Source organism: Lycium ferocissimum, chromosome 1 (genome assembly GCF_029784015.1).
Source record: "Lycium ferocissimum isolate CSIRO_LF1 chromosome 1, AGI_CSIRO_Lferr_CH_V1, whole genome shotgun sequence".
Taxonomy (NCBI): domain Eukaryota; kingdom Viridiplantae; phylum Streptophyta; class Magnoliopsida; order Solanales; family Solanaceae; genus Lycium; species Lycium ferocissimum.
In genome coordinates, this window is record NC_081342.1 from 50,023,543 (window position 1) to 50,051,093 (window position 27,551).

Here is a 27,551-nt window from a genome sequence, read left to right on the forward strand (position 1 = left end):
GGCTGGTCATGAACCACGACCAGTTCCACGCCGGCCTTGGTTCCACGGACCGTGGAACGGCCTCCGTGGAACTCCCGACGGGCTGAAATGTTCCAAGTTTATAAATGTGATCCCACTTCATTTTATTCATTTCCATCAACGTCTTCAACTTCTCAAGACCTCTAGAACCTTCCATATTTCTCATCCATAAGAAAACCAAGAGAATCAAAGATCAAACACAAGATTGGAAGTGAAGCAAGCTTATAAAACCTCACTAAAGTCATCTAAACCAAGAAAATCCAAGAAAGGGTGAAATAGGGTTTTGGAGAAAAAGGTGTATTATCATCCAAGGCTTGTTCCTCCATCATCTAAGGTATGTTTATGGTATTTTCATGATGTTTAAGGTATTATTAAGTTGAAACACTTGAATTACAAAGGATATATGAAATGGGTCATAAATGTGACATTAGTGCCATTGTTGAATTGAAGATTGGAATGAATCATGAAAGTGGATATGTTAGGATTATAAATACGTTATAAATGACATTTAGAACATGGAATAGGTGTTGTATGTGAAAGAACACGAAAGTGAATTTTGGTCATGAATATGGAGGATTGAGAATGAAATTTCTAAATGTGGGTAACACGAATGGATTATGCTTATTGTTATGGTATTGTAATCGTTGGTATGAACGTTGAGGGTTGGTATGGAATATGGCGGAAAGTAGTATAAACAAAGGAAATGCTGTCCAAATTTCTATAGCTTTAATAAGTGCGCTCTCATTATTGTCTAACTAATGCTGATACGAATCCTCTTGAAGGTAAAGACGCGGGCATTTAAAGAAGAACGAGCAAGTAACCGAATAGTAAATGACAAAGGTATGTGAGGCTCTACCTTTCTTTCTAAGGCATGACTCTATGGTATGAATCTTCCTATCCTTCTATGATCCTTCTACACATATGTGTGTATCGGGAATGACGAATCTATATTATAAAGAGCTCGCGTGAGATGAAGTAAGAAGTTGGATATGAATGTGATGATGAACCGAGTCTAGAGATCCTAAAGTTACAATACAAGATTTATATAAAGTTAATGACCCTCATATGACTCCTTGCTATTAATCCTTGTTGATAAACCTATCTTATAATGATTAGTCTCGTTCCCCTTCAAGGTATGATTTGCCTCCGTCTCCACGAATTTCCCAAATTTCGAAAGGACTAAGAACCTACGTTCATAAATAGCCATACGAGAGAACGATAAGAGATATACATTATGAGTACGATGGTAATGATGATGAGCCCATGACTATAGGGAGCTACGCATGTATAAGATAAGGAAAAGGGATAGGCACGGGCACGATAATTGACGATGATTCCATCGGTGCTTTCTTGTGAACACTCGCCTTAAAATACCAGTCTCTTCAAGGTGAGATACGATGATCTGATTACTCCATAACGTAATCGGGGTTCCACGACCTTACGTCACCCCGACATGACTATAGATGCCTATGAGTCCCAATGTATGATGTGATGATATATGCATGTATGTACGTACGTAATGATACTAATCTATGATATAGCCACGATATGCTTATAAGATAATCACTAGTTGCACAGCTATGATATGTATGTTGGTGCTACTCTATAATGTATCTATAAAATGTATGATGACGAGTATATAGTATGTACATATGTATATGTGCCTTGATGACGCTAAACTAAGATAAAACCACGATATATCTATGAAATATATGTTATGATTGATGATGAATGTATGATGTGTGTGATAATGTGATTCCACCGCACCGAGAAAAGGGCGGACATGTCACCACCAGTGGGCTGCGTGCGACCACACCGTACCGAGAAAAGGGCGGACATGTCACCACTAGTGGGCTGCATACGATGGGTACCCGGACGTGAACTGTTGATGGTGATGTGTGTATGGTATGATAATGTATATATGAGATGGAAATGCATGTATGATATAATGATGCTTATACGACATGGTAGCTTATATGACATACTATATGTAATATATGTATAAAATGTATCTAGTCGAAGGTTATATCCTCGTCTCGTGCCATTATGACTTCCCTATTATATTTATTTCACTCATGCCTTACATACTCAGTACAATATTCGTACTGACGTCCTTTTCTTTGGACGCTGTGTTCATGCCCACAGGTAGACAGCGAGACGGTACGGATCCATAGGAGCTATCAGAGTTGCAGAAGCCCTCCTTTATCCCGGAGGTGCTATTTTTGAGATGTTATTTTGTGTATATATGTATATATTTTGGGCATGACGGGGTCCTGTCCCGTCCACGTGTCTAGTACTCTAGTAGAGGCTCGTAGATACGTATGTATGGGTAGTATGGTCCCATAGGCTTCATGTATATGCAAGTATATGTATTATTATTATTTTGGTAGCCTAAAGGGCCTATGTTTATATAAGTAAATGTGTTTTAAATGAAAAATCGTTTTCTATGATTATTAATGATAGGATTGTGAATGAAGGCAGGATAAGACATAGAATGAGAGGTGCTCGGTGGTCAGCCTCGGGTACCAGTCGCGGCCCTAATCGGGTCGTGACAATAATATTAACTTTAATGGCTTTTACATGAGTAAACATGGTCCTTCTATCAACCACCTGGCCTTTGCTGATGATATAATTCTTTTTTCTAGTGGATGCAGGTACTCTTTATCTTTGATGTTGCAATCTCTTTCAGTTTATGAGAACATATCTGGACAACAAATTAATAAAAACAAATCTTGCTTGATTATGGCTCCTAATTCTCAAAAAGAGGATATCTCTAGGATCACCAGAATAACAGTGTCACGACCCAACCTGAGGGCCGCGACGAGCACCCAGTGCTAGCCCACCCGGGCACCCCTTAACAAACTTTACATCACATTCTAGGTGAGCCACATAATTATATCATACTTTTCATTCATCACCATTCTAATCTCGTCGGGCAACAACATATCTATATCATCAATAACATCTATGCCCATATAAATGTACATGCACCGGTAAGGCGATCAAAACAACATCCCAAAATATAGGCCGACAAGGCCGAACATATCTAACCATATACACAATGTCTACGAGCCTCTAAGAAGGGTACATCATATCATAACATATGGGCGGGACAGGACCCCGTCGTGCCCATGAATATATACACAAAAGAATCTATACCAAAAGCTGCAGCTCCGAATAAAATGGAGTCTGCTATGTAGTCCCTGAGAAAATATAACTACGGACCAAGTCTGTCTCCCTAGCCACCTGCGGGCATGACGCAGCGTCCACAAACAAAAGGACATCAGTACGAAGAATGTACTGAGTATGTAAAGCATGATCAATATCAATATGGAAGCATAATGGATAACATATGAAATAACATAAGATGGGAGACAATAGCATCATTATCATAGCACTTACCTGCTTTCCATAGGGACGTTCCATTTCTATTTCGTACTCGCGTACATACATTCATATCTTTGCTCATTTACCTTTCGTATCTATTTTCATATTCGTATTCATATCTCCTTTCATACTCATGCTCATGTCATATACGTTGCATATTCATAGCCCTTACTTGGCACTTACATGGTCTTAGCATATTCGTACTCCAATTGATGTCATATACATAGCATAGTCGTACTCACATAGATATCATACATATAGCTTATTCGTACTCCTATAGATGTCTTATACATAGCTTTTATATAGCGTACCCGACCATGAAGGTTCGGTGTTTCACGTACCTGGCCCTACCAAGGCTCAGTGCCTAGCCCTACCAAGGCTCAGATTTGTTCATACCTGGCCCTGCCGAGGCTCAGTGTTATTCGTACCCAACTACAGTGGTGTGCGCGCGTCGTTAGATATACATATATATATATACACACACACGTACTTACTTACTACATTCTACCCGGCCATACAAGCTCGGGGTTCACAATAGCCTCTCATGGGCACACATACATATATACATTTACATATTTATCAGATTCTACCCGGCCATATAAGCTCGGGGTTCACCATAGCCTCTCATGGGCATACATACATACAAGCTCATATCTATCTTTAGTCTGGTTACCATCGTCATTCATTACCTTCTATCCTTAGAGTACTACTCGTCATATAAGGAACTTAGTACAATCATATCATTTGAGCGTCATTAGCTTAATAGCTTCTCGAGCTAGGATCATTAGAGAGTATCTTGAACTCATAAGAAGATGAACATTTAGCCAAAGAACCATGCCTTATGAAAGAAGGGTTAGCCTTACATACCTTTTCGTGCAACTATTCTATCACTTGTACGTTCTTCTTCAAAGCTCACTTTCTACCTTCATTGAAGTGTATACTTATATTAGATGATGGTTAGCATTTAGCATTCATAACTTAATTCTAGAGAAAATCGGACAGCATCTCCTTTATTTATGCGACTTTCCTCGTATTACATATCAACTCCCAAACATCAATAATAACATTCACAATATCATCACAATAGCTTTTAGTCATCTACATTACCTCTTACTTCACAATTCACTTCAAGATTCCATATTCATAGTCATAACTCGACAATACGTTCATTCACACACAATGTCATTTTCCACACTCTCCATATCGTTTATAACATAATCATGTTCATAAAACATCAAGTATCGCAGCTCATTCCAAACATTTACTCAAAAGGGCTACTATTCACACATTCATGACCCATTACTTATATTCTTTTGTAATCCAAATGTTTCAACTTCCAAATGCTTTAAACAAATCTTATTTACAATCATCAAATGCTATTTCTTACCTATCAAAACATCGTATACTTCGTATTCCTCATTAGCCTACTCACTGTGCATCAACGGAAAAATTTTCCGAGGTGTAACAAACAGGGATGAATCATCAACCTTTCCCTATCAAATACCTCGGATGTCCTCTTTATGTGGGGAGAAAGAAGATTACTTATTTCTCTGAGATGGTGGAAAAGGTGATCAAAAGGATATATGGTTGGCATACCAAGCATCTTTCCAGTGGCGGCAGAGCAGTACTCATTAGACATGTTTTAATAGCACTCCACACTCATATACTAGCAGTCATTCATCCTCCAAAAGGAGTCCTTAACCAGATAGACAAAATGATTGCTAGATTTTTCTGGAGTGGTTCTTATGAGAAAAGAAAGTATCATTGGGCTTCTTGGGATAGACTTAGTCTTCCTTATGAAGAGGGGGGTATGAAGAGGGGGGTGCTAACTTCAGGAAGATCCACAATGTGTGTGATTCCTTTACTGCTAAGCAATGGTGGAATATTAGGACTGGCAACTCTCTTTGGAGAAATTTTTGTATGGCAAAATATTTTCATAGAGTCCATCCTTTGATCAAAAGCTGGTATTCAGGACAATCACAATATTGGAATGCCATGAGCCACATTAGGGATAATATTGATCATCTCATTCTTTGGAAAATTGGTAGTGTCACACCCCGATCTTACTAGGGTGTGATGGGCACCCAACCCCATATTCGGAGCCGAGCGAACCCGCTGACTTTTATTATACATATGAACTTATAAATCGATTAGAAATGAATACATAGAAATTTTTTTTGTTTCATAAGTAAAATCTGACATCATATAAGACTCGAGACACGAAACATAATAGCATATATTCACGTCGAAGCCGCTTACAAACTGACAACCCAATACCCACGATTCTGTCTGCAAAGTCTCTAACTCCAAACAAATCATCATGGCATATATACTCTGACTCGGCAGCACTCCGGGACAAGTGGAGCCTACCAACTCTGCTGGAACATCTTCTATGCTATAGTCGGCTCCTCTGGGTGTACCTGCGCGGCATGAAACGCAGCCCCCGAAGAAGAGGGGTCAGTACGAGCTATGTACTGAGCATGTAAGGCAGAAGTAGCAACATAGTAGGAGATATAAGCATGAACCATAAAGAGATATTACATCGTGAGGTAAAAGGATGACCTGTACATATGAACATTATCTGTATAGAAACATAGAACATGTCATAGGATAACCGAGTAACCTGTGCATATGAGAGCCCCATGGGGGCGGATGCCATGCATGCTTGTTTTTCCCTTTTAAAAAAAACATTTCTTTTCATAGGCATAGAAAATAGAATTTATGTCATATCATGTTAAATCATAGTATATCATAGTATCATAGCATATCATGGTGTACCATAGTATCATAGCGTGTCATAGTGTATCGTAGTATCATAGTATATCATAGTGTATCATAGTATCATAGCACCGAACAGCGTTGGCTCGCCCACATTGCGCCGAAATACTCCGGCTCGCCCATAAATCCCGCGTCTGGGCATCCCGCGTCCGGGATGATAAGCCAGCTGACCAGGTGGCAATGAAACATAGTTCCCTTCCCATTTTCCATGTATCCCTTCCCCCCACCCCATGTACATATACATATTGCATATACGTAGGTCATAGAAGCATGCAGGGGAGCCCAAGAAAACCATGTATCCATCGGAGTGACGTAAGGTCGGAAACCTCCGATTATATTATGGAATAACTATGGGCGCTTGCCTCACCTTGAAGGGACGATTAATATAAGGCGAGACTATCAATGGAGAGTAATATCATGAGAAAATATAAAACAGGATCATAAGGCATCGTTTCATATACTTGGAATTCTTAAAGAAAAACATTATTCATGAGTAGAATTGAGAATTCAAGAAATAGCTTAACGTTCTCATCTCGTCATTGGAATCATAGACTTGGAACCTTTAATCATAGAATCATCGTGGTCATAGTTATCATGTAAACATTTTTTTCCTTGACATCCTCCCTGACGTTGTAAAACATGTTCATCGTCGTTGTTGTAAAACTTACTTTGCCATAAACCTTTGTTCTGGGAAAATACGAGCACTTTGGAAAACATTTACTAGCTATCGGAAGAAAAGAATCGTGCTTTGGAATCAATGGATTTGTTAAAACGACTATTATTTAGTCGTCGGAATAATAACCAAAAGCTTTCCTTAACTATAGAATGAAAATAAGCCACATGGGACAATAGGAGAGAATTCGGGAATAGTGGGCCCACCTCGAGTCGGCTGAGGTGGCGTATCAAATTTACGTATATTACAATTCATGACGTCACTTGTGAGGATCTTAGGGTAATCGGGTCCTATTTGTGTAAGTTCTGGATGTTTAGGAAGTCTTTCCGACATTTCACGCGAGTTCTAATTCAATTCTACTGAATGAATAGTAGTTAATTACAATCTCGGATTTCTGGGAAAGGAATTGTCCCCGAGGCCCGTGTTCAAACCTATTGCATCTAAGACATGCCAAGAAAGAAAAGTGAAGCCTTACATACCTCTTTCCGCTCCTTCTGCTACTCCAAATCCAAGTTGCAAATCCGCCAGAATCTACAATTTGGTCATGTTCACCAAACATTGATTAGAGCTTTTAGGAATCCAATCTTGAATGCACATTTGTCTACAAAAATTTTAAGAAAGATTTCCGTAAATGCGCCATCCCACCAAGTTCAACTTGGCCAATTTCAATCAACAACAACCCGGGAATTTAACCCGGCCAAACTATCAACAACACCAACAATCTTACCAACAATATTCCATTCATATTCAATTCAATTCAGTTCAATCCATTCCAATTCAATTCAATTCCACTCTATTCAATTCAATTCGCACAACACATACACTACCCAAATTCCTTCAAGTTCAACAAGAATAACTACAACACATTAACAATATCATTCATGCAAATACAAGAAATCACACTAACACCACACCAACTCCTTCCATAACCCACAAACAATCTCAACTTCATTCCTAGCCATTAAATTCTCATTTTTCATCATGGAATCCACAACGACATCAACTAGTACATCAAATGAAATTAATTCATCATAGCTTACCAAACAACACCATTTTCGGCCACAACAATAACACATAGATTTTCATGAATTTTCGTTCATTTCTATACATTACGATAACAACCAAACTACTAAATAAAATTAACTCCTCACTTCTACACACACCACTATATTCGGCCACACCACTATATCCATACTTCTCATGAATTTCACTCATTTTTGTATACTACAACATGCAAAAATATCCATAACATGTAAAGAGAATGAATTCTTACCTCCTTTTTTGATTCTCCAACTTGCTTGAATTTCCAACTTATGAATTTGTATTTGTCTTGCTCCAAAGAATCCTTCACCTTGCCAAGAACTCTTCAATGGATGGTTTTGCTAGAAAAAGAAATACTTCTTTTCTTTCCCCCCTTTTTTTTTCCCCGGTTTTTTTTTTTTTTTTTTTTTTTTTTTTTGCAATGGCTGAATGGCCCCTTTAAATTTTCTCCATCTCTTCTTTCCTTCAAGGTTCATGAAACTTCTAGGAAATGAAATGAAAAAGATGAATAATAAGTCATCCCTTGACTTATTTATTTAATTCTCATATGGGCTTTGGCCCATTTGGTCAAGCCCATATTTTTTTTTATTTTTTTTTTTGCAACTCATGAAAAATTATTTTTCCAAAATTCCAAATTTACCCTTCGTCTTCCTCCATATTTCCACGAGTCATATTGCGGATTTTCTCTTTATACCCTTGGCCTTTCTCAATATTCTCACTTCAAAATTTTCATAACAACTTATGCGCCAAACAAAATCAAAATTATAGTCTTGCTCTTAACCCCCCGCCATTATCTTAAATTATCCAAATGCGCAAAAATGCGGGATGTAACATCCTCCCCCCCTTTGGAACATTCGTCCTCGAATGTTCGACTAGTCCTACAGGTTCTCATAAGCACCTCGGGGGAGCTCCCTTTTTTATAACTAGTGCTATCCTTCACATTATCTCTTAAGTTATCCAATATCATTCTCTCATCATCCTCGTTCTCTTCATACACGTCCATTTTTCTATTGTCCCCGTCATTCGAGGTTTTTGCAAGACTTTCTCTCATCTTCCTTCAAACACCATCCCGACTTCTTATACACTTATTGTTGGTTTTCCGATCTCCACTTATTTCCTTTTGTCCACATTTTTCATTTGTAATCCAAGCATCCATATCAAACATATTACCGTATGTTGCGCGTTTATCTATCTCATCCTTGCATCTCCTCTCACCTACTCCCCCTTTTCGACAAAATCCTTATATTATTATTATTATTATACTCCGTCTTTTATCCTCATTCCCAATCTTAATCTATAGTAGAATAACAATAGCTTACTTTACGGCTACTTGTACCATTTACTCTTCTTGTAATTTTCTCTCGAACTTCGGTACTCTTTTCGATTAATGCCTTTTGTACCGTGACTTTCGGTTGCTCGATTCACATGTCCACCGATACAATCATATTTTGGATATCCTACACCTTCATATATACATATATATATATATAATTACTATTAACTAGCCCACAAAATACGTCCAACCGCTGTTCAAGCCTATCCTAATTCCCAGGGCTGTGATGCACTTCCGGTCTCTTTACCAAGCAAGTTTGCCTCGTTCTACATGTCCTCTGACAGTCTCCAACCATCCCATATGCTCGAGTTTCCCTTAGGCTAACCCAACTTCTCATTTGTCTCATATGTCTGAATATGTAGAATTCTTGCATACTTCCCAGGGGGTCACCCATCCTGAAATTGCTCCCACCTGAGCACGCTTAACCTCGAAACTTTGGTGGGATTCGGTGCCTTAATGCTGATATAATCGCGTACGCTTTCTCATATGGCCTTTATTACATAATCCGGAGTCAATCAAAGTTTCACAACGTCCGAGACATTTTCATAACACGTTCTTCTTTTACAATTACCATTTTACCCTTTTCACTTCCCGATGTTCACTTTCCCCCGTGTACACGACTTTTACGTCCCGGGGCCTACGATTCCGCAGGATAGCGATCGTACCTCTATCGCCATGCCAAATCCATAACCTTTCCGAAACATCGCACCTCGCTTTTGACTTATCGTATTTTCGCGCTCCTTTTCTTAGACGTATCCATTCTGGTAGGGCCTCCTTTGTCGTTCTCACCATTCAAATCCCTGTAACTTTCCGTATCGCCTCTCACTTTCTTCCGTCGTAGGTAAAGTCTGTATAGGAGATTCCATTTTCCTAGGACTTGGCTCTATCTATCGCACGATCATAGGACGGAAAGAAGGTCAACATTCCTAAATGCCCGCGACCTCGCGTTTATAAATGTGGCCGGCTTCACACCCATAAACAGGACTCTGCCGGACACGACTTTGCAGACAACCCTTGGACCGACCCGCTCTGATACCACTTTGTCACACCCCGATCTTACTAGGGTGTGATGGGCACCCAACCCCATATTCGGAGCCGAGCGAACCCGCTGACTCTTATTATACATATGAACTTATAAATCGGTTAGAAATGAATACATAGAATTTTTTTTTGTTTCATAAGTAAAATCTGACATCATATAAGACTCGAGACACGAAACATAATAGCATATCGGCTCTTTTGAAGCTGCTTACAAACTGACAACCCAATACCCACGATTCTGTCTGCAAAGTCTCTAACTCCAAACAAATCATCATGGCACATATACTCTGACTCGGCGACACTCGGGACAAGTGGAGCCTACCAACTCGCCGGAACATCTTCTATGCTATAGTCGACTCACCTCCGGGTGTACGCGCGGCATGAAACGCGCCCCCGAAGAAGAGGGGTCGTACGAGCTATGTACCGAGCATGTAAGGCATGAAGTAGCAACATAGTAGGAGATATAAGCATGAACCATAAAGAGATATTACATCGTGAGGTAAAAGGATGACCTGTACATATGAACATTATCTGTATAGAAACATAGAACATGTCATAGGATAACCGAGTAACCTGTGCATATGAGGGCCCCATGGGGGCGGATGCCATGCATGCTTGTTTTTCCCTTTTAAAAAAAACATTTCTTTTCATAGGCGTAGAAAATAGAATTTATGTCATATCATGTTAAATCATAGTATATCATAGTATCATAGCATATCATGGTGTACCATAGTATCATAGCGTGTCATAGTGTATCGTAGTATCATAGTATATCATAGTGTATCATAGTATCATAGCACCGAACAGCGTCGGCTTGCCCACATTGCGCCGAAATACTCCGGCTCGCCCATAAATCCCGCGTCTGGGCATCCCGCGTCGGGATGATAAGCCAACCTCATCTGTGGCAATGAAACATAGTTATATATATATATATATATATATATATATATATATATATATATATATATATATATACGTATCAAAGCATGCAGGGGAGCCCAAGAAAACCATGTATCCATCAGAGTGACGTAAGGTCGGAAACCTCCGATTATATTATGGAATAACTATGGGCGCTTGCCTCACCTTGAAGGGACGATTAATATAAGGCGAGACTATCAATGGAGAGTAATATCATGAGAAAATATAAAACAGGATCATAAGGCATCGTTTCATATACTTGGAATTCTTAAAGAAAAACATTATTCATGAGTAGAATTGAGAATTCAAGAAATAGCTTAACGTTCTCATCTCGTCATTGGAATCATATCCTTGGAACCTTTAATCATAGAATCATCGTGGTCATAGTTATCATGTAAACATTTTTTTCCTTGACATCGACGTTGTAAAACATGTTCATCGTCGTTGTAGTAAAACTTACTTTGCCATAAACCTTTGTTCTGGGAAAATACGAGCACTTTGGAAAACATTTACTAGCTATCGGAAGAAAAGAATCGTGCTTTGGAATCAATGGATTTGTTAAAACGACTATTATTTAGTCGTCGGAATAATAACCAAAAGCTTTCCTTAACTATAGAATGAAAATAAGCCAATGGGACAATAGGAGAGAATTCGGGAATAGTGGGCCCACCTCTTTCAAATGAGGTGGCGTATCAAATTTACGTATATTACAATTCATGACGTCACTTATGAGAGATCTTAGGGTAGTCGGTCCTATTTGTGTAAGTTCTAGATGTTTAGGAAGTCTTTCCGACATTTCACGCGAGTTCTAATTCAATTCTACTGAATGAATAGTAGTTAATTACAATCTCGGATTTCTGGGAAAGGAATTGTCCCCGAGGCCCGTGTTCAAACCTATTGCATCTAAGACATGCCAAGAAAGAAAAGTGAAGCCTTACATACCTTTTCCGCTCCATATGCTACTCAAATTCAAGTTCCAAATCCGCCAAAATCTACAAATTTGTCATGTTCACCAAACATTGATTAGAAGCTTTTAGGAATCCAATCTTGAATGCACATTTGTCTACAAATTTTTGGCAAAGATTTCCCCCGTAAATGCGCCATCCCACCAAGTTCAACTTGGCCAATTTCAATCAACAACAACCCGGAATTTAACCCGGCCAAACTATCAACAACACCAACAATCTTACCAACAATATTCCATTCATATTCAATTCAATTGATTCAATCCATTCCAATTCAATTCAATTCCACTCTATTCAATTCAATTCGCACAACACATACACTACCCAAATTCCTTCAAGTTCAACAAGAATAACTACAACACATTAACAATATCATTCATGCAAATACAAGAAATCACACTAACACCACACCAATTCCTTCCATAACCCACAAACAATCTCAACTTCATTCCTAGCCATTAAATTCTCATTTTTCATCATGGAATCCACAACGACATCAACTAGTACATCAAATGAAATTAATTCATCATAGCTTACCAAACAACACCATTTTCGGCCACAACAATAACACATAGATTTTCATGAATTTTCGTTCATTTCTATACATTACGATAACAACCAAACTACTAAATAAAATTAACTCCTCACTTCTACACACACCACTATATTCGGCCACACCACTATGTCCATACTTCTCATGAATTTCACTCATTTTTTGTATACTACAACATGCAAAAATATCCATCACATGTAAAAAGAATGAATTCTTACCTCCTTTTTTGATTCTCCAACTTGCTTGAATTTCCAACTTATGAATTTGTATTTGTCTTGCTCCAAAGAATCCTTCACCTTGCCAAGAACTCTTCAATGGATGATTTTGCTAGAAAAAGAAATACTTCTTTTCTTTCCCCCCCTTTTTTTTTTCCTCGGTTTTTTTTTTTTTTTTTGCAAGGGCCGAATGGCCCCTTTAAATTTTCTCCATCTCTTCTTTCCTTCAAGGTTCATGAAACTTCTAGGAAATGAAATGAAAAAGACGACTAATAAGTCATCCCTTGACTTATTTATCTAATTCTCATATGGGCTTTGGCCCATTTGGTCAAGCCCATATTTTCTTTCTTTTTTTTTTTTGCAACTCATGAAAAATTATTTTTCCAAAATTCCAAATTTACCCTTCGTCTTCCTCCATATTTCCACGAGTCATATTGCGGATTTTCCCTTTATACCCTTGGCCTTTCTCAATATTCTCACTTCAAAATTTTCATAACAACTTATGCGCCAAACAAAATCAAAATTATAGTCTTGCTCTTAACCCCCCGCCATTATCTTAAATTATCCAAATGCGCAAAAATGCGGGATGTAACAGGTAGGGGTGATGTTGCACTTTGGTATGACAACTGGACCAATATTGGTCCCTTATATAAGTTTTTACCGGAAGGGATCAAACCAGGTCAAGCAAAAATCTCAAATATGATTATAAATGGGCAGTGGCATTTAGGACTTTGGGACAGAATTCTACCTGATGAAGTATATGAATGTATCCTGAATAACAACTCCATTTTGAATCCCGATATCCCCAATAAGCCTATCTGGAAAGCTAATCAACAAGGCTTTTTTTCTATTGCATCTGCCTGAAACATCCTTAGAAAGAAAGGGCAGAAAAACTGGATTGATACTATGACATGGCAAAAACATCTTCCTTTTAAGATGTGTTTTATAGTCTGGAGGGCTTTGAGAGATAAAATTCCTACAGATGCTAGAATATCTCAAATGAACATTGCAAACCCCTCTAGATGTATATGTTGTAAAAACCCGGATACTGAGAATGTTAATCATCTTTTTAATGCAGGAGACTATGCATTTCAATTGTGGAAACATATAGGGGGGCCCTTTGGCATCAATGTTGAACAGAGCTTCTATAGGCAGATTCTCATAAATTGGTGGAAGATCAAGGCCCCAAATCCAGTCATAAATATTCTTGTGAAATGCATTCCCATTGCCACTTCTTGGGAAATATGGAGGACAAGATGTGCTGCAAAATATGGTAATGAACCTATAAATTTTAACAACTCTGTTTGTCTCATATCCTTCTCTGTTTTGCAGGTAATAAAAAATCAATTCAACAACTTTCAAGGAAACCATAGCTGGAACAAAGTGATATACCTCAATTCTTGCAACATTAACTTCAAGAAAACCTTCACTGTGAGCTGGCTCAAACCCCCGGTGAACTTTGTCAAATTGAATTCTGATGGTAGCTGCAAAGAAGGAAGGTGTGGAGGTGGTGGAGTCATTAGAAATCACCAAGGCCACCTCGTTCATGCCTATACAGTGAAAGCAGGTGCAGGAACCAACAACTTAGCAGAAGCACTAGCCCTCCTACATGGAATTCGATGGTGCATAGCTGTTGAGCATAAGTAAATTTATGCTGAAAGTGATTCAAAAATCCTTGTTGATGCTGTCAATGGTACTATAAAACCTCCATGGAGCATCTGGGATGAAGTGGAAGAGCTAAGAAGATACAAGAACCAAGTTAATTTTATTCTTAAGCATTGCTTTAGGGAAGCAAATCAAGTTGCGGACAAACTTGCTTCCTTAAGCCATAATTTTGAGCAGCCTCAGGACTTCAATGCTTTGCAGAACTGCCCAGTATAGTGAGGGGCCTCATGACAGTTGACAGATGGAGTTTACCTTCCATTCGCAAGACTAACAAAAGAAAGGCAGATATCACCTTTGAGCCGCCTTAAAGAATGATTTCTGTACTTAACTTAGAAATAGGAGTAGGATCAACAGGAGGTCTCCCACCTCTTGGATATACAGTTACCCAGCCTATAAAGCTAGTAACATAGATGATTTTTGCCTTTCGCGCATTTACCTCATCTTTCTTTTGTATCAAGAATAGGCATGCCTATTCTTCTTTTGTAAGGGAGCTAGTCGTATAGATCAACTCCCTCAAAGCTCTTGTATTGGCATTTGGAAGATGAATAAAATGCGCAGTTTATATTAAAAAAAAAAAAGAAAGGGGGATAAATAGGCAGCAGGTCAACATGCCTGCTTCATCATGGAGGGCATTTTGGTCATTTAAGTTGAAATGAAACAATATGATTGGCTGATAAAAAGGTCAGTTGGCCACTGCTGTAATGAAACAATATGATTGGCTGGGAAAAAGGTCAATTGGCAGCTGCTGTATAAATTTTGAGTTTCTTTCACTAAATTGTCCTTTGGCTTGTGTCATCATATAAAAGCCACAACAGCCTTTTCCATGCTACGTGGCATTAATTGGGAGATTCTTCTGTGCTCTTACCTTTCTCCTATCGGGTGTTATCTTTCTGTGACAAGTAGTGCTCCGTTTGCCTTACCTTTTTTCTCTCTTTAATATTCACACACACAAAACTTTCAAAACAGGCTATTGAGCTATTGAAAAAGGTATTTTCACTGTTTTTGTTCTTTATTTATATAAATAAACAAGAAGCAAATATAAATAAAATAACAAAACATAAATCACACAAGATATGTTATTATTTGATATACTAAGTAGGAGTTTGGACATAAAAATATAATATTATAAGAAAATAATGTTTAATAGTATTAAGTTAGAAAAAGGTATTCAAAAATTAAAACTGCGCTCATGCATATTTTTTTAGTGAAATAATGCATGATTCACAATATTATGTCATTGCACGAGGAAAGTATCACAATGAAAATATATAGCAATAGTTAGATAGTTTGACTCTCATACAGTGTTACTTTTATCTTTTAAAAACAAAGAAAATAATATTGTTGTAGTTTAGTATTGGATCTTATTCACATTTTGCTATATATCTCATTTTCTATATAAAAAAAAAAAATTACTAGCATCAAGTGTTCACGCCATAAATGCATGAAATTTGTCTTCTTGTAATCTATCTTAGTTTCAAGTAATATATTAAAAGCAATTACAAATGCTAAGGAGTATAAGATTCTACCAAAAATAAAAATTACAGAAGTTTATATTTAATCAATTTGGAAATATTTACTCAATTTAAGCTAATAATTCAGGATATGTATATATATATATATATATATATATATATATACTAGTTATGTGAGGCCCGTGCTAAGCCCGGGCCCAAACTCAAGATATAAAAGCAGATATTTTAACTAAAGAAATATAATTTGTGTTAGTACAAGTGTACAATAACAACAACAACAACAACCATATACCCATTGTAGTCCCACAAGTGGGTAGTTATATAAAAGCAAAATTTTCATTCCACTCCTTCAATATTTTAACTTCCATTTTGATGAAATTATTTAATTCAAATCAAATTTGGAACTTAATTTGAAATTATAACTTATGTATCCTAATTTTCTCAAGTTATTTAATTCTAAATAAATAATCTATACATAGTTAATGAACTTTTAAGACAAATACATAATTTAACTTGTGCAGATGATTTTGCTCCTCTCTTAATTAGGGATTAGGGGTTCAAACATGGATATGGAAAAAAATCTTTGGAGGAAGCGCTCCCCTCGAATAGGCGCGATGCAGTGCGAATTATCTGGATTAATTGGGCTCAAATGCGGATATCGAGCACCAATCAGAAAATCAAAGAACGTGAAAAATGAGGTAAGAGGTTCGATAGCTTTTGAAAAGTAGACTTTAAAAACAAAAACAAAAAAATTGACATAAATAAATAAGATTAGGACCTAAAAGTAATTAATTAAAAAGTTTTAAAAAAATTGAAAATTATTGTAAGGACTACAAAAGTCCCTGCGCTCGATAAAGGCTTTTGAAAAGTAGACTTTAAAAACAAAAAACAAAAAAATTGACTTAAATAAATAAAATTAGGATATAAAAGTAATTAATGAAAAAGTTTTTAAAAATTTGAGAAATTATTGTGAGGACTACAAAAGTCCTCACATTCCCTCTTATATATAATAGTAATGTTTTATTGTAAGATGAAATTTAACCCTATGTACTTACAAAATAATATTGTAAGATGAAATTTAACCCTATGTACTTACAAAATAATAAAAAACGAAACCTTTATAATTACAAAATTAGAAAAATTTGAAGTGGTTGAAATTGGGCCGTGTAAGCACGGGCAGCTCCTGTCTAGTTTCAAACATAACGGATGACCTTGCCTCTAAAATTAAAGATAGGGATCATTTGGTCTTATTCTCTATCATAACATACACTACCTTTCTTTACGCCTCCTATCGTCTTGTTTCGTGGGTATGGAGCTTCAGATCCTAAGCCCAGCTAAACCATGTTGCTTATACACCTTTATCTCATCCTCCAGCTCCTATTTGACTGTAAAGCCACGAAAAGCATTGATTATGAGATGTTCATCATCACAAGGGAGGCTGGAGAAATGTTCAAAGAAGAAGCTATCTCGTATACTTAGAACAGAAGCAGCTATTAAAGGTATTGAGAGGAAAGCCAACTCTGAAAAGTATACTAATCTTTGGCCTAAGGCTGTTTTGGAGGCTCTTGATGATGCTATTAGGGATAACCATTGGGAATCCGCTCTTAAGGTTTGCTCTCTCTTCTTTCTGCTTCTGTTAAATCGATGACCCCATTGTGTGTTGCTGAAGAAATTGCACCGTTTGCTCTTCAAATGGGCTGGTCTTTAATTTTTGCCGTTAGCAATTGAACTTATGCCTATCAGGGCATAAGTAATTTAAGGGCGCGGGACATAACTTGTGCGATATTATGATGCAAAAATATATACTTATGTCCAACGAAAAAATTGTTTGCCTTGAGGGGCAAAAATTAAATACCAGCACAGAATAGGGACAGAAGTGCAAATGCCCCATTGTGCTCCCTCTAATTTATAAATTCACTAATTTGTGTACTTTGGGTTAGTTTGGTAATGCTTTCCCCGGAAAATGTTTATATTTCTTGGAAAATAAGTGGTTTTCTACTCATGTTCCTGTGTTTGGTACACAAGTTGGAAAATGTCATTTTAAAAGCATTTGCATATATTCACAGCAAAAACTATGAGATTTTTGAATTCAGAGTGTACCTTTTGGTGGTGGGGGTAGAAGGGGGAGGGGGTGGGGTTGGTTGGGCGTGGGGTAGGGTTGGGTGGATTGTACGGGGTGGGTTGGGATGCGTTGGTGTGTTTTTATTGATTGGGAAAATGTTTTTCCTCAATTTTTTAAGGAAAACATTTTCCTCAATTTTCTCCTATTTTGAGGAAAACATTTTCCAAGATATTTAGTGCAACCAACAACAACAATAACAACAACATACCCAGTGAAATCCCACAATGTGGGGTCTGGGGAGGGTAAAGTGTACGCAGACCTTACCCCTATCTCGGAAGATAGGGAGGTTGTTTCCGAAAGACCCTCGGCTCAAGAGAAAACACGACGAGAAAAGGTCAGATAAGCACAAGCAGTTCAAAGCAAAATGAAAATGAAACTAAAGAAAGCGAATAAATCATGACAGAGAAGTCTGTTAAAAGGAAGCAGTAGCTACCACAGATAAATAAGATAATCGAAATACAAGAAACAACATATAGTAGCAAGAATCAAAGGACAATAGACTATAGATCAAAACTACGACTACCTACTAGCCTTCTACCCTAATCTGAGTCCTCCATACCTTCCTATCTAAGGTCATGTCCTCGAAGTCGAAATCGCGCCATGTCCCGTCTAAGCACCTCTCACCGCATTAACCGCCTACCCCTACCTTTTCGAAACCATCCATAGCTAACCTCTCACACCTCCGCACTGGGGCATCTGTGTGTCTCCTCCTCACATGCCCAAACCATCTCAGTCTCGCTTCCCGCATCTTGTCTTCCACTGATGCCACTCCCACCTTATCCCGGATAACTTCATTCCTAATCCTATCTCGCCTGGTGTGCCCACACATCCATCGCAACATTCTCATTTCCGCAACTTTCATCTTTTGAACGTGAGAGCTCTTGACTGCCCAACTCTCTGTCCCGCACAACAAAGTCGGTCTCACAACTACTTTATAGAACCTGCCTTTAAGTTTTGGTGGCACCTTCTTATCACACAGCACTCCTGAAGCGAGCCTCTATTTCATCCACCCTGCACCAATACGATGTGAGACAAAGAATGGAAAATAGGAAAACATTTTCCTTCATACCAAACACACCCTTCATTAGCATGAGTCGATTTTGAACATTTCAGTAAGGACAAAGAAGTAACTTGTGATGTCTTTGTGTTTTTTTTAGGATATAGCCCCTGATAAATTTATCTAAACTTGGTTCCAGAATTGTAATTTTCTTTAATTGTTACTCCCTCCGTCCCAATTTGTTTGAAGGTTGACCAGTTTGGGAGTCAAACAGCTCTTTCTTTGACTACGATTTTCTCCAACTATTTTCATATATTGTGAATTATTAATTATGCAGACTTATAGTACTTTTTATGTAGTTTTCAAATATGTAAATTTTATTATAAAATACTCGAAGAATCTATGTTTAACATTAAGTCAAATAAAAACCTGTTTGACTCCCAAACTGGTCAAACTTTGGCATGGAGGGAGTAATAGTTTTACTTCATTCTTTGTTGATGCTTCAATAAATTTCTAAAGAAATGTAAAAGAAGAGAGCTTTGGAACTAAACTAATGTAAATTCAATTAAATTCAGTGAATTGAAGAGGAAAAAAAAAAAAAAGGCAATAGGAAGAAGCTTGAAACAGCAATTCACTCTCTGATTCCTCAGTGGGATAAACTGTTTCAGGTTGTTTTTTCATTGTTCTGATGAATTCTAAAACGACAGAATAACTAAAAATTATTATAGAGCTCAATAATCATTCATTTTTGTTGTTATTTCCCATTGTTTACTGCTTCTTGTGTCTCTAGTATTTACAATTTTCATGTTAGTCTGAAACAGACCATTAGGCTATTGTTTGATGAAGCATTCTACTATTTCAAGAACATAAACATACAACAATTACTGATATAGCAAGATATTACAAAATTCAGATACAGGTGAATCACGTTTGATGCTTTCTCAATTCATAGTAAATGCAGAAAATAACTTATTGCAATCTTGCCTTTGTGTATCCTTCATTTTCATTCAGTTCCGATGATTTAAATTGGCCATAAAATTCCTTCTCCATTGCTTCCTTGTATCAACTTGTAGGTGTCCAATTTCCATAGAACTGTTATTATTGCATATTGAATATCCCCTCGATCTTCATGCCAGTCGCAGTGCATTCCTATCAGCCCTGTGATTTATATGCACATGTGCAGCAAACGCAGCATAGGCTACATCCTAAAATATTCTTGTCAGATACATTTTTCTTGGTTACAAAATCAGCTAATATTCACTTTCAAATAGTTCAACTGGTCATCTTTCCTCATGCCTTTTAGGGAATTGAAATAACTTTCCACGACTGGCTTGAAAAACTTCTCTTCAAGCCCCTTCATTGCAAGCCTTTTGTTATTCTTCTGTTTAAACTCTTGATCACATGCTCAACTGGAATGGAGTGGAGGCTAGAAAAAATGGGTGAACTATTGTGTGTTTAAGGTTTAATATTTTAATTCTAATCGTGAAGTCAGAATTAGTATTTCTTTCCTCAGGTTGCATTGTTTTTCATTTATGAATTTTCCGTTGCATACACTTGTTGAAGCAATAGTTTGGTATGAGGCTTAGTTGATTGACTCACCCAGAAGCCTATGTATTTGTTACTGTGTTCCAAATAAAACTGTAGATAAAACTCATATTTGTTGTTTTAACAATTTTTCTGACAGAAATTTGTTCTTACTTCTAGATATTTGACCTTCTTCACAAGCAACATTGGTATGCGCCAAGATGCCATACATATGCTAAGCTTTTGATGATGCTCGGCAAGTGCAAGCAGCCAAATCAAGCTAGTTTGCTTTTTGAGATTATGCTAGCGGATGGGCTTCAACCAACAGTAGATGTTTACACTGCACTTGTAAGTGCGTATGGCCTTAGTGGTCTTCTTGATGAGGCCTTGCGAACCATTGATGATATGAAATCAGTTAGTAATTGCAAGCCTGATGTGTATACTTACTCGATCCTTATTAAGTGCTGCATTAAAGTTCGTCGTTTTGATATGATTGAAAATATTTTAGCCGAGATGGTGTATTTGGGAATTGAATGTACTTCTGTGACGTACAATACCATAATTGATGGCTATGGTAAAGCCAAGCTGTTTGAGCTGATGGAAAGCTCCTTGACAGATATGATCGAAAGTGAGACTGCCTCTCCAGATGTTTTCACCTTGAATTCAGTAATTGGGTCCTACGGTAGCTGTGGGAAACTTGAGAAAATGGAGAAGTGGTTTGAAGAATTTCAGGTAATGGGAATAAAGCCAGATGTTATGACATATAACATTCTAATCAAGTCATATGGAAGAGCTGGCATGTATCAGAAAATGGAGTCTGTACTTGATTTTATGAGGAATCGGTTCTATTCCCCAACAGTTGTGACTTACAATATTATCATTGAGACATTGGGTAAGGCTGGCCATATTAAGAACATGGAGCAGTTTTTCCTACAGATGAAGCAGGAAGGGGTGAAGCCAACTTCATTCACTTATTGCTCTCTTGTCAGTGCTTATAGTAAAGCTGGACTTGTGGAAAAAGTTGATTCAATCATGAGGCAAGTAGAGAATTCAGATGTAGTTCTAGATACTCCTTTTTTCAATTGCATCATCAGTGCTTATGGTCAAGCTGGTGATATAGAGAGGATGCTGGCATTGTTCTTGGAAATGAAGGTCAGAAAATGTAAACCAGACTACATAACATTTTCTACCATGATCCAGGCCTACAATGCACAAGGGATGATCGAAGCTGCCAATGACTTGAAGACGAAAATGATCACTTCTTGTGGTACTTCAGGTACTTGTACTATTTTTACTGTTATTCATATTGTTTTTGTTTGATATTTTACTGTTATTCTTCTTCTTCTTCTTCTTCTTCTTTTCTGTTTCTCCATGTGCATAGCATTTTTTCTTCATAAAGTATGAATCCTCTCAGACACACAGTTAGTAGCATAAAATCCAGCTACTTAGAGCCTGTTTGGATGGGCTTATGCCTATAAGCTGTTTGCAGCTTATAAGCTAAAAAAAAATAAGTTGGGGTAGTCTAACTTATTTTTTTTGGCTTATAAGCTGTTTTCAGCTTATAAGCTGCTTTAGATAAGCTAAGTCAAATGGGCCCAATTATTTTTTTGAGCTTATTTTAAGCACAAAATGACTTTAAGCTGGCCAGCCAAACACTCAAAAAAGCTGAAAACCGCTTATAAGCAACTTATAAGCCAATCCAAACGGGCTCTTAAGTTATTTCTGGCTAGCAGATGATAATAAAAGACTCTGGTATTCTCTAATAAATTAGCTTTTATTTATCTGTGATGTGTACTAATTTATCATTCAAATGACCGCTTGATATCTGACGCTTTGTTGTTACATTTTCTTAGAATCAAATGAATTGATCGGCGGCTAGTACAATCTATCTGCTCTATTTGTGTAGAGGTATGCTATAACAATTCGTAAATCAGATGGCATGGATTTAAGGAGAAGAACATGGTGAGTCTGTTTGCAGCAGTGCACTTTCTCGTTACATGTTTCTGTTAGCTTTTAAAGTCCTTAACGCACAACTAAATAGATTTTGCAGCTTTTGATGCTGGAGAGGGAAGGACGTTATAGGGAGGGAGGGCAGTTAAACTTCTCGCATTTACTACGTCCACGAAACAGCCAAACCGTGCTGTGCTGTCTGTCGTGCAACATCTGGATTCATCTTCAGTTGATAACCTCAGTGGTGCTTAGGTGAATGGCGATTTTCTCAGTAGTGGGTGATTATGATGGATAATTAACTCCTTGGTAACACATTGAGGAGCTACACTATTTCAGCTGTCACTGGGGTTTAGTATTGCAGTACTAATAGTCATGCCGCAAAGCCTTTTTTTCTAACGAGAGCTGACTCATAACCATACGCGGGATTTGGACAGGTCAGTGATGTAACAGGGCTTCTTTCAAAAGAGCAAAGCCATGGACAGATGGAGCATTATTAAGACACTTGCTGATTCTTCTTTCTGAATCGGTCGTTTTACCTCTTACTGGATGCAAGTCTTGAGTAGCAGATACATGGAGCAATATAGTGTAAGATAGTTTAACTTGTTACTGGGAAATGAATTTTGATACATGTTTGATATATCTCTAAAAACTTTCAGTGAATTCAGCACAGATAATCCATTGAAAAGCTGCAGCTGAAGCTTCAGTGGCTTCACAAATGTCTTGTCGTGTCACTCTCTTGATCAATTGTCTCCAGTAACCAAGTTAAAGATAGAGATAACTTTTGCTGAAGGAAGCTACGGCCTCCAGGTACCCAATAACTGAGTCGAAATGTTTAAGGTGCAGAATTCGATGTCACTGCCATTGTCCAGCCTTCTTCACATTTCTGATTTTTGCTTAGAAGTCTAAAAATAAGTCTTGTGAGAAACAAGAAAAAAAGCAAGAAGTCTTGTACGACAAGGTTCTCGATGAGAAAGTGTGAGTTATTACTGTAATAGCAATGTTTTGCTCTTTAAGGGATATTATCGAAGCTGATCTTGGTGGGATACTCCAACAGATCCATATGTACTCAATATAGTATATTTCTTTGGCTGACTGCGACTTCATAAATTTTAATTTTAGGGATGATAGTTGTGCCCACTCAGTGGTCCAGGGCTCGAAGGATGGATATTCGAATATACTGGGATGCTCTTGCCCACGCCCACCCCCTTATAAATGTGCATCTTAACTTGTACTGAAGGGATGATGCAAGCATTCCTTAGAATAGTCAAGATGCATACAAATCAAACTGAATGCTACCTTGACAGAACAGATATATGTTGCGAAATAGAAAGTCTTGGCTTATTTTGGGAATTTAGCCTATTCTCTTTTAAATACAAGTAGAGTTCTTGCAGTCTTGTGTTAGTTTAATTAAGTCCTACGAGTTGTCTTCATCTGAGTAGGACAGGTGGCAGTAGCTAGCCGTTTTAATATTAGTATGTTGTCTATTTTTTATTGGTTGTGATTGTTAGAGACAGCTGTCCTTGTAGCCGTATTTAGCTAAGGCTGTAATCAAAAGAATCTACGAGAAAATTACCAAAAGTTATCTTTTTCCATATTTCTTTCTTTTACTTTTTTTATTGCTTAGTCTCTTTCCTTACATTTGGTATCAGTAGCCAGGTTCCGACGGCAATCTGAATCACCAATGGTGGAGTCCCAAACTTCTACTGATGCTGAAGATGGGTGGAAAAAAATCGAAGCTCAACTTCAAGCCTTTATCGGTGAAAACAAGAAAAGGATGGAGCAGTTGGAGTCGGACCAATCTCGGTTCAACTCAGAAGCCAACAGGCGATTTGATGCACTTGCTAGGTCAGATGGATAACACTTCAAGGATAGAATCTGCTGCCTCTGGTCGTTTGTTGGCTACCCTGGCGTTGGGGGGTTCATCGGTGGAAAGAGGCGAGCCGTCGGTTATGGGGCTTGCTAGGCCATCTGGACTGCTCAATACTCCTCCGAGTTCCGGTGGTGCGATTTTACCTTAAGCTCCCTTCAATCCTCAAAGTTTCTCTGCTCCTATCCCTATACCCCATTATACATTTTCATCTCCCTATCCTCCAGCCCCGGTTTCCTATTTCAACCAAGTTACCACTACCACCAACTATCCTTCTTCACCGTTAACTTTTTCTCAACCCATGACTGCGTCAAATTTTTCTAGGACCCACCTTAATAATCGAATGACACCACCTTCTTTTACAGCCCCCTTGGAACTGCTTCTACTACTCCGATAGCTTGCAACAATTTGTTCACCAGACCTTTTACTCAACCAAATAACCCTTCTATTAACCAGACCACACACCAACCCAGATTCCAAGCCAACTACCAAACGTACTACCAGTCCAATGCTATGGTACTTGCAGCTAATACCCAATTTAAGTCCCCAAAAATTAAATTTTCCTTCCCTGAATTCGATACCAATAACCCACGTGGGTGGATAAGGAGGTGTGAGAGGTTCTTTGAGCTATACCAGGTGACCCCAGAGCAAAAATGCATATTGTGGCTGTGCACATTAAGGATCAAAATGATCCTTGGTTTGATGTTTACATGATGGAGCGTGGGGGTTACGTGGCTTGGGAAACATTTTTTTTTTTGGATGTTTGTCGCAGGTATGGAAATATACGCCCATGGATGTGGTGACTGAGTTCAATAGGTTACAACAATAGGCTGATGTTGATAGTTTTTTCAAAAAATTTGAAGAAATGCGTTTCTATTTGTTGTTGGTTAACCCTACATTGAATGAGGCATATTTTGTGTACTGTTTTGTTGGAGGGTTGAGTTCTGATTTACAATCCATGGTTAGGGCTTCTAACCCTCAAACTATGCTCGAAGCTCTTGAGATAGCCAAACTTCATGAGAAAACCTTAGCCTCAATCTATAGAAACCTACAACCCATTCTTCTTAAAGCTTTGCCTCCTACTGTTACCAAAGGCCCAACTAACAGAACTACAGAAGCTTCTCGTGACAAAAGGTTGTGCTACAAATGTCATGAACGATACTTTCCAGGCCATCAGTGCAAGCCTAAAAACTTGAATATGATAGAGGGAAGTGAGGATGAGGTCTTTCATGAAGCTGTGGAGGGCTCAACGGAAGAAGTAGAGTCCCTTGAGGATTCGCAAGGAGAAGTAGAAGAGGAAGTTGTAGTAAATATGATAGAGGGAAGACCATCAGCCATACGAATTACAGGTTGGATCCATAACCAACCCATTGTAGTTCTAGTGGATTGTGGGTCAACTCACAGTTTCATAAGCCCTGATTTGGCTCAGCATCTCGCGTTGAAAATACAACCTATTGTTAGGCCAATGAAAGTTATGCTGGCTAACGGTAGTCATATGTGGTACCATGCGATTTGCCCTGAATTAATGTGGGAAGTTGTGACTTGCTATTGGGAATGGACTGGATTGATGAGGTGGCTCCTATATTGCATACTAGCCCTCGTAGTATTACCATTATGAGGAATGGGAAGTCGTTTACAATAGTGGGCTGCCAAGATTCACAACCTTCAAGCCAGGGAGGAGAAAAGGTGGTTCCTGGAATGTGGGAAAATAGAAGCTGTAGTTGGATAGCTCAAACCTTGCACTTGGAACATGTGAGCTGCATACAATTGAGTAGTGCTTCAGAAGAAATACCGGCCCAAGTGGAATTGTTGATTAATGAATTTTCTGAAATATTTTAGGAGCCTAAGAGTCTAACTCCAGTCAGACATTGCGATCACGTCATTGATTAAATTCCGGGAGCTAACCCTATTAACCAACGTCCTTATCGTCACTCGTTTGAACAAAAGGATGCCATTGAGAAGACTATCAAAGAAATGTTAGAGGCCAAAACAGTTACTACCAGTGCTTCTCCTTTTGCCTTTCCCGTGATTTTGGTCAAGAAGAAAGATAAAACATGGAGGTTGTGTGTGGACTACCGTAAACTTAATGATATGACCATTAATAATAAGTACCCAATCCCTATGGTTGAGGACTTATTAGATGAACTTAATGGTGCACACTTTTATTCAAAGCTGGACTTGCGTTTCGGGAACTATCAAATTCGTATGAAGGAAGGTGACGAACACAAAACAACCTTTAAAACTCACTATGGGTTGTGGGAGTTCAAAGTAATGTCGTTTTGATTGACCAACGCACCCGCAACTTCCCAAGCTTTGATGCATCACATCTTTGGTCCTTACCTTAGACGTTTTGTGTAAGTCTTTTTTTATGACATCCTTGTGTATAGTGTCCCATTGCTGGACCATTTGGAGTATCTTAGAGCTGATTTCGAACTATTACAACACCATCAAGTGTATGCCAAACGATCAAAATGCAATTTTGCCCAAAAAGAAGTGGAGTATTTGGGCCATGTGGTTTCTGGAGAAGGCGTTAGCACAGATGCAACCAAGGTTGAAACAATGGTTACTTGGCGCAAACCTGTTTGTTTAAAAGGGTTGCGTGGGTTCCTCGGGTTAACTGGTTATTATCACCGCTTCATCAAGAATCATGCTATAATCAATAAACCTTTAACCCAATTGTTGAAGAAAGGGGGATTTGTGTGGAACGAGGATGCCACTAAGGCCTTTGAGACATTGAAGCAAGCCATGGTGCAGGCTCCGGTACTCATATTGCCTGATTTTAATACTCCGGTATCGGCTTCTATTTCGGTATGCGATGGAAGCACATAGCCATGATGAGGTGGAACTGCAACATGTGGAACTTGCTGCAACATATGGTCATAAGGAGAAAGAGTCCAGTTGATATGTGAGTTAGGTGTAGCTGCGTATGTTACAAATTTGAACCCTATCACGGACCAAATATTTAAGTGGAAGAGTGCAGGAGTGGATTCCTTCTCCTTATGATCATGCGTTGTAGTAAGTCCCACATGTTC

General features: G+C 38.2%; 2 protein-coding genes across 15 annotated transcripts; both read left to right on the forward strand.

Moving 5' to 3' along the window:
• The first annotated feature begins 4,878 nt into the window (after positions 1-4,878).
• LOC132030043 (uncharacterized) lies at positions 4,879-15,018 on the forward strand. Its single transcript, XM_059419515.1, has 2 exons — positions 4,879-5,449; positions 13,518-15,018. The coding sequence occupies exon 2, from the start codon at positions 13,829-13,831 to the stop codon at positions 14,567-14,569; it is 741 nt and encodes a 246-aa protein (XP_059275498.1). The 5' UTR covers positions 4,879-5,449; positions 13,518-13,828; the 3' UTR covers positions 14,570-15,018.
• Positions 15,019-17,280: 2,262 nt separating this feature from the next.
• On the forward strand, positions 17,281-25,446 carry LOC132055209 (pentatricopeptide repeat-containing protein At3g53170-like). Of its 14 annotated transcripts, none has more exons than XR_009414540.1 (5): positions 17,281-17,668; positions 20,883-21,978; positions 22,744-23,237; positions 23,318-23,459; positions 24,302-25,446. XR_009414540.1 is itself a non-coding variant. In XM_059446920.1 (3 exons), the coding sequence occupies exons 1-3, from the start codon at positions 17,369-17,371 to the stop codon at positions 22,782-22,784; spliced, it is 1,437 nt and encodes a 478-aa protein (XP_059302903.1). In that variant the 5' UTR covers positions 17,281-17,368; the 3' UTR covers positions 22,785-24,244. The 14 variants fall into 14 exon arrangements, 1 of the variants encoding a protein (XP_059302903.1); XR_009414539.1 differs by having other exon boundaries at positions 24,305-25,446; XR_009414542.1 differs by having other exon boundaries at positions 24,309-25,446.
• Positions 25,447-27,551: the final 2,105 nt, after the last annotated feature.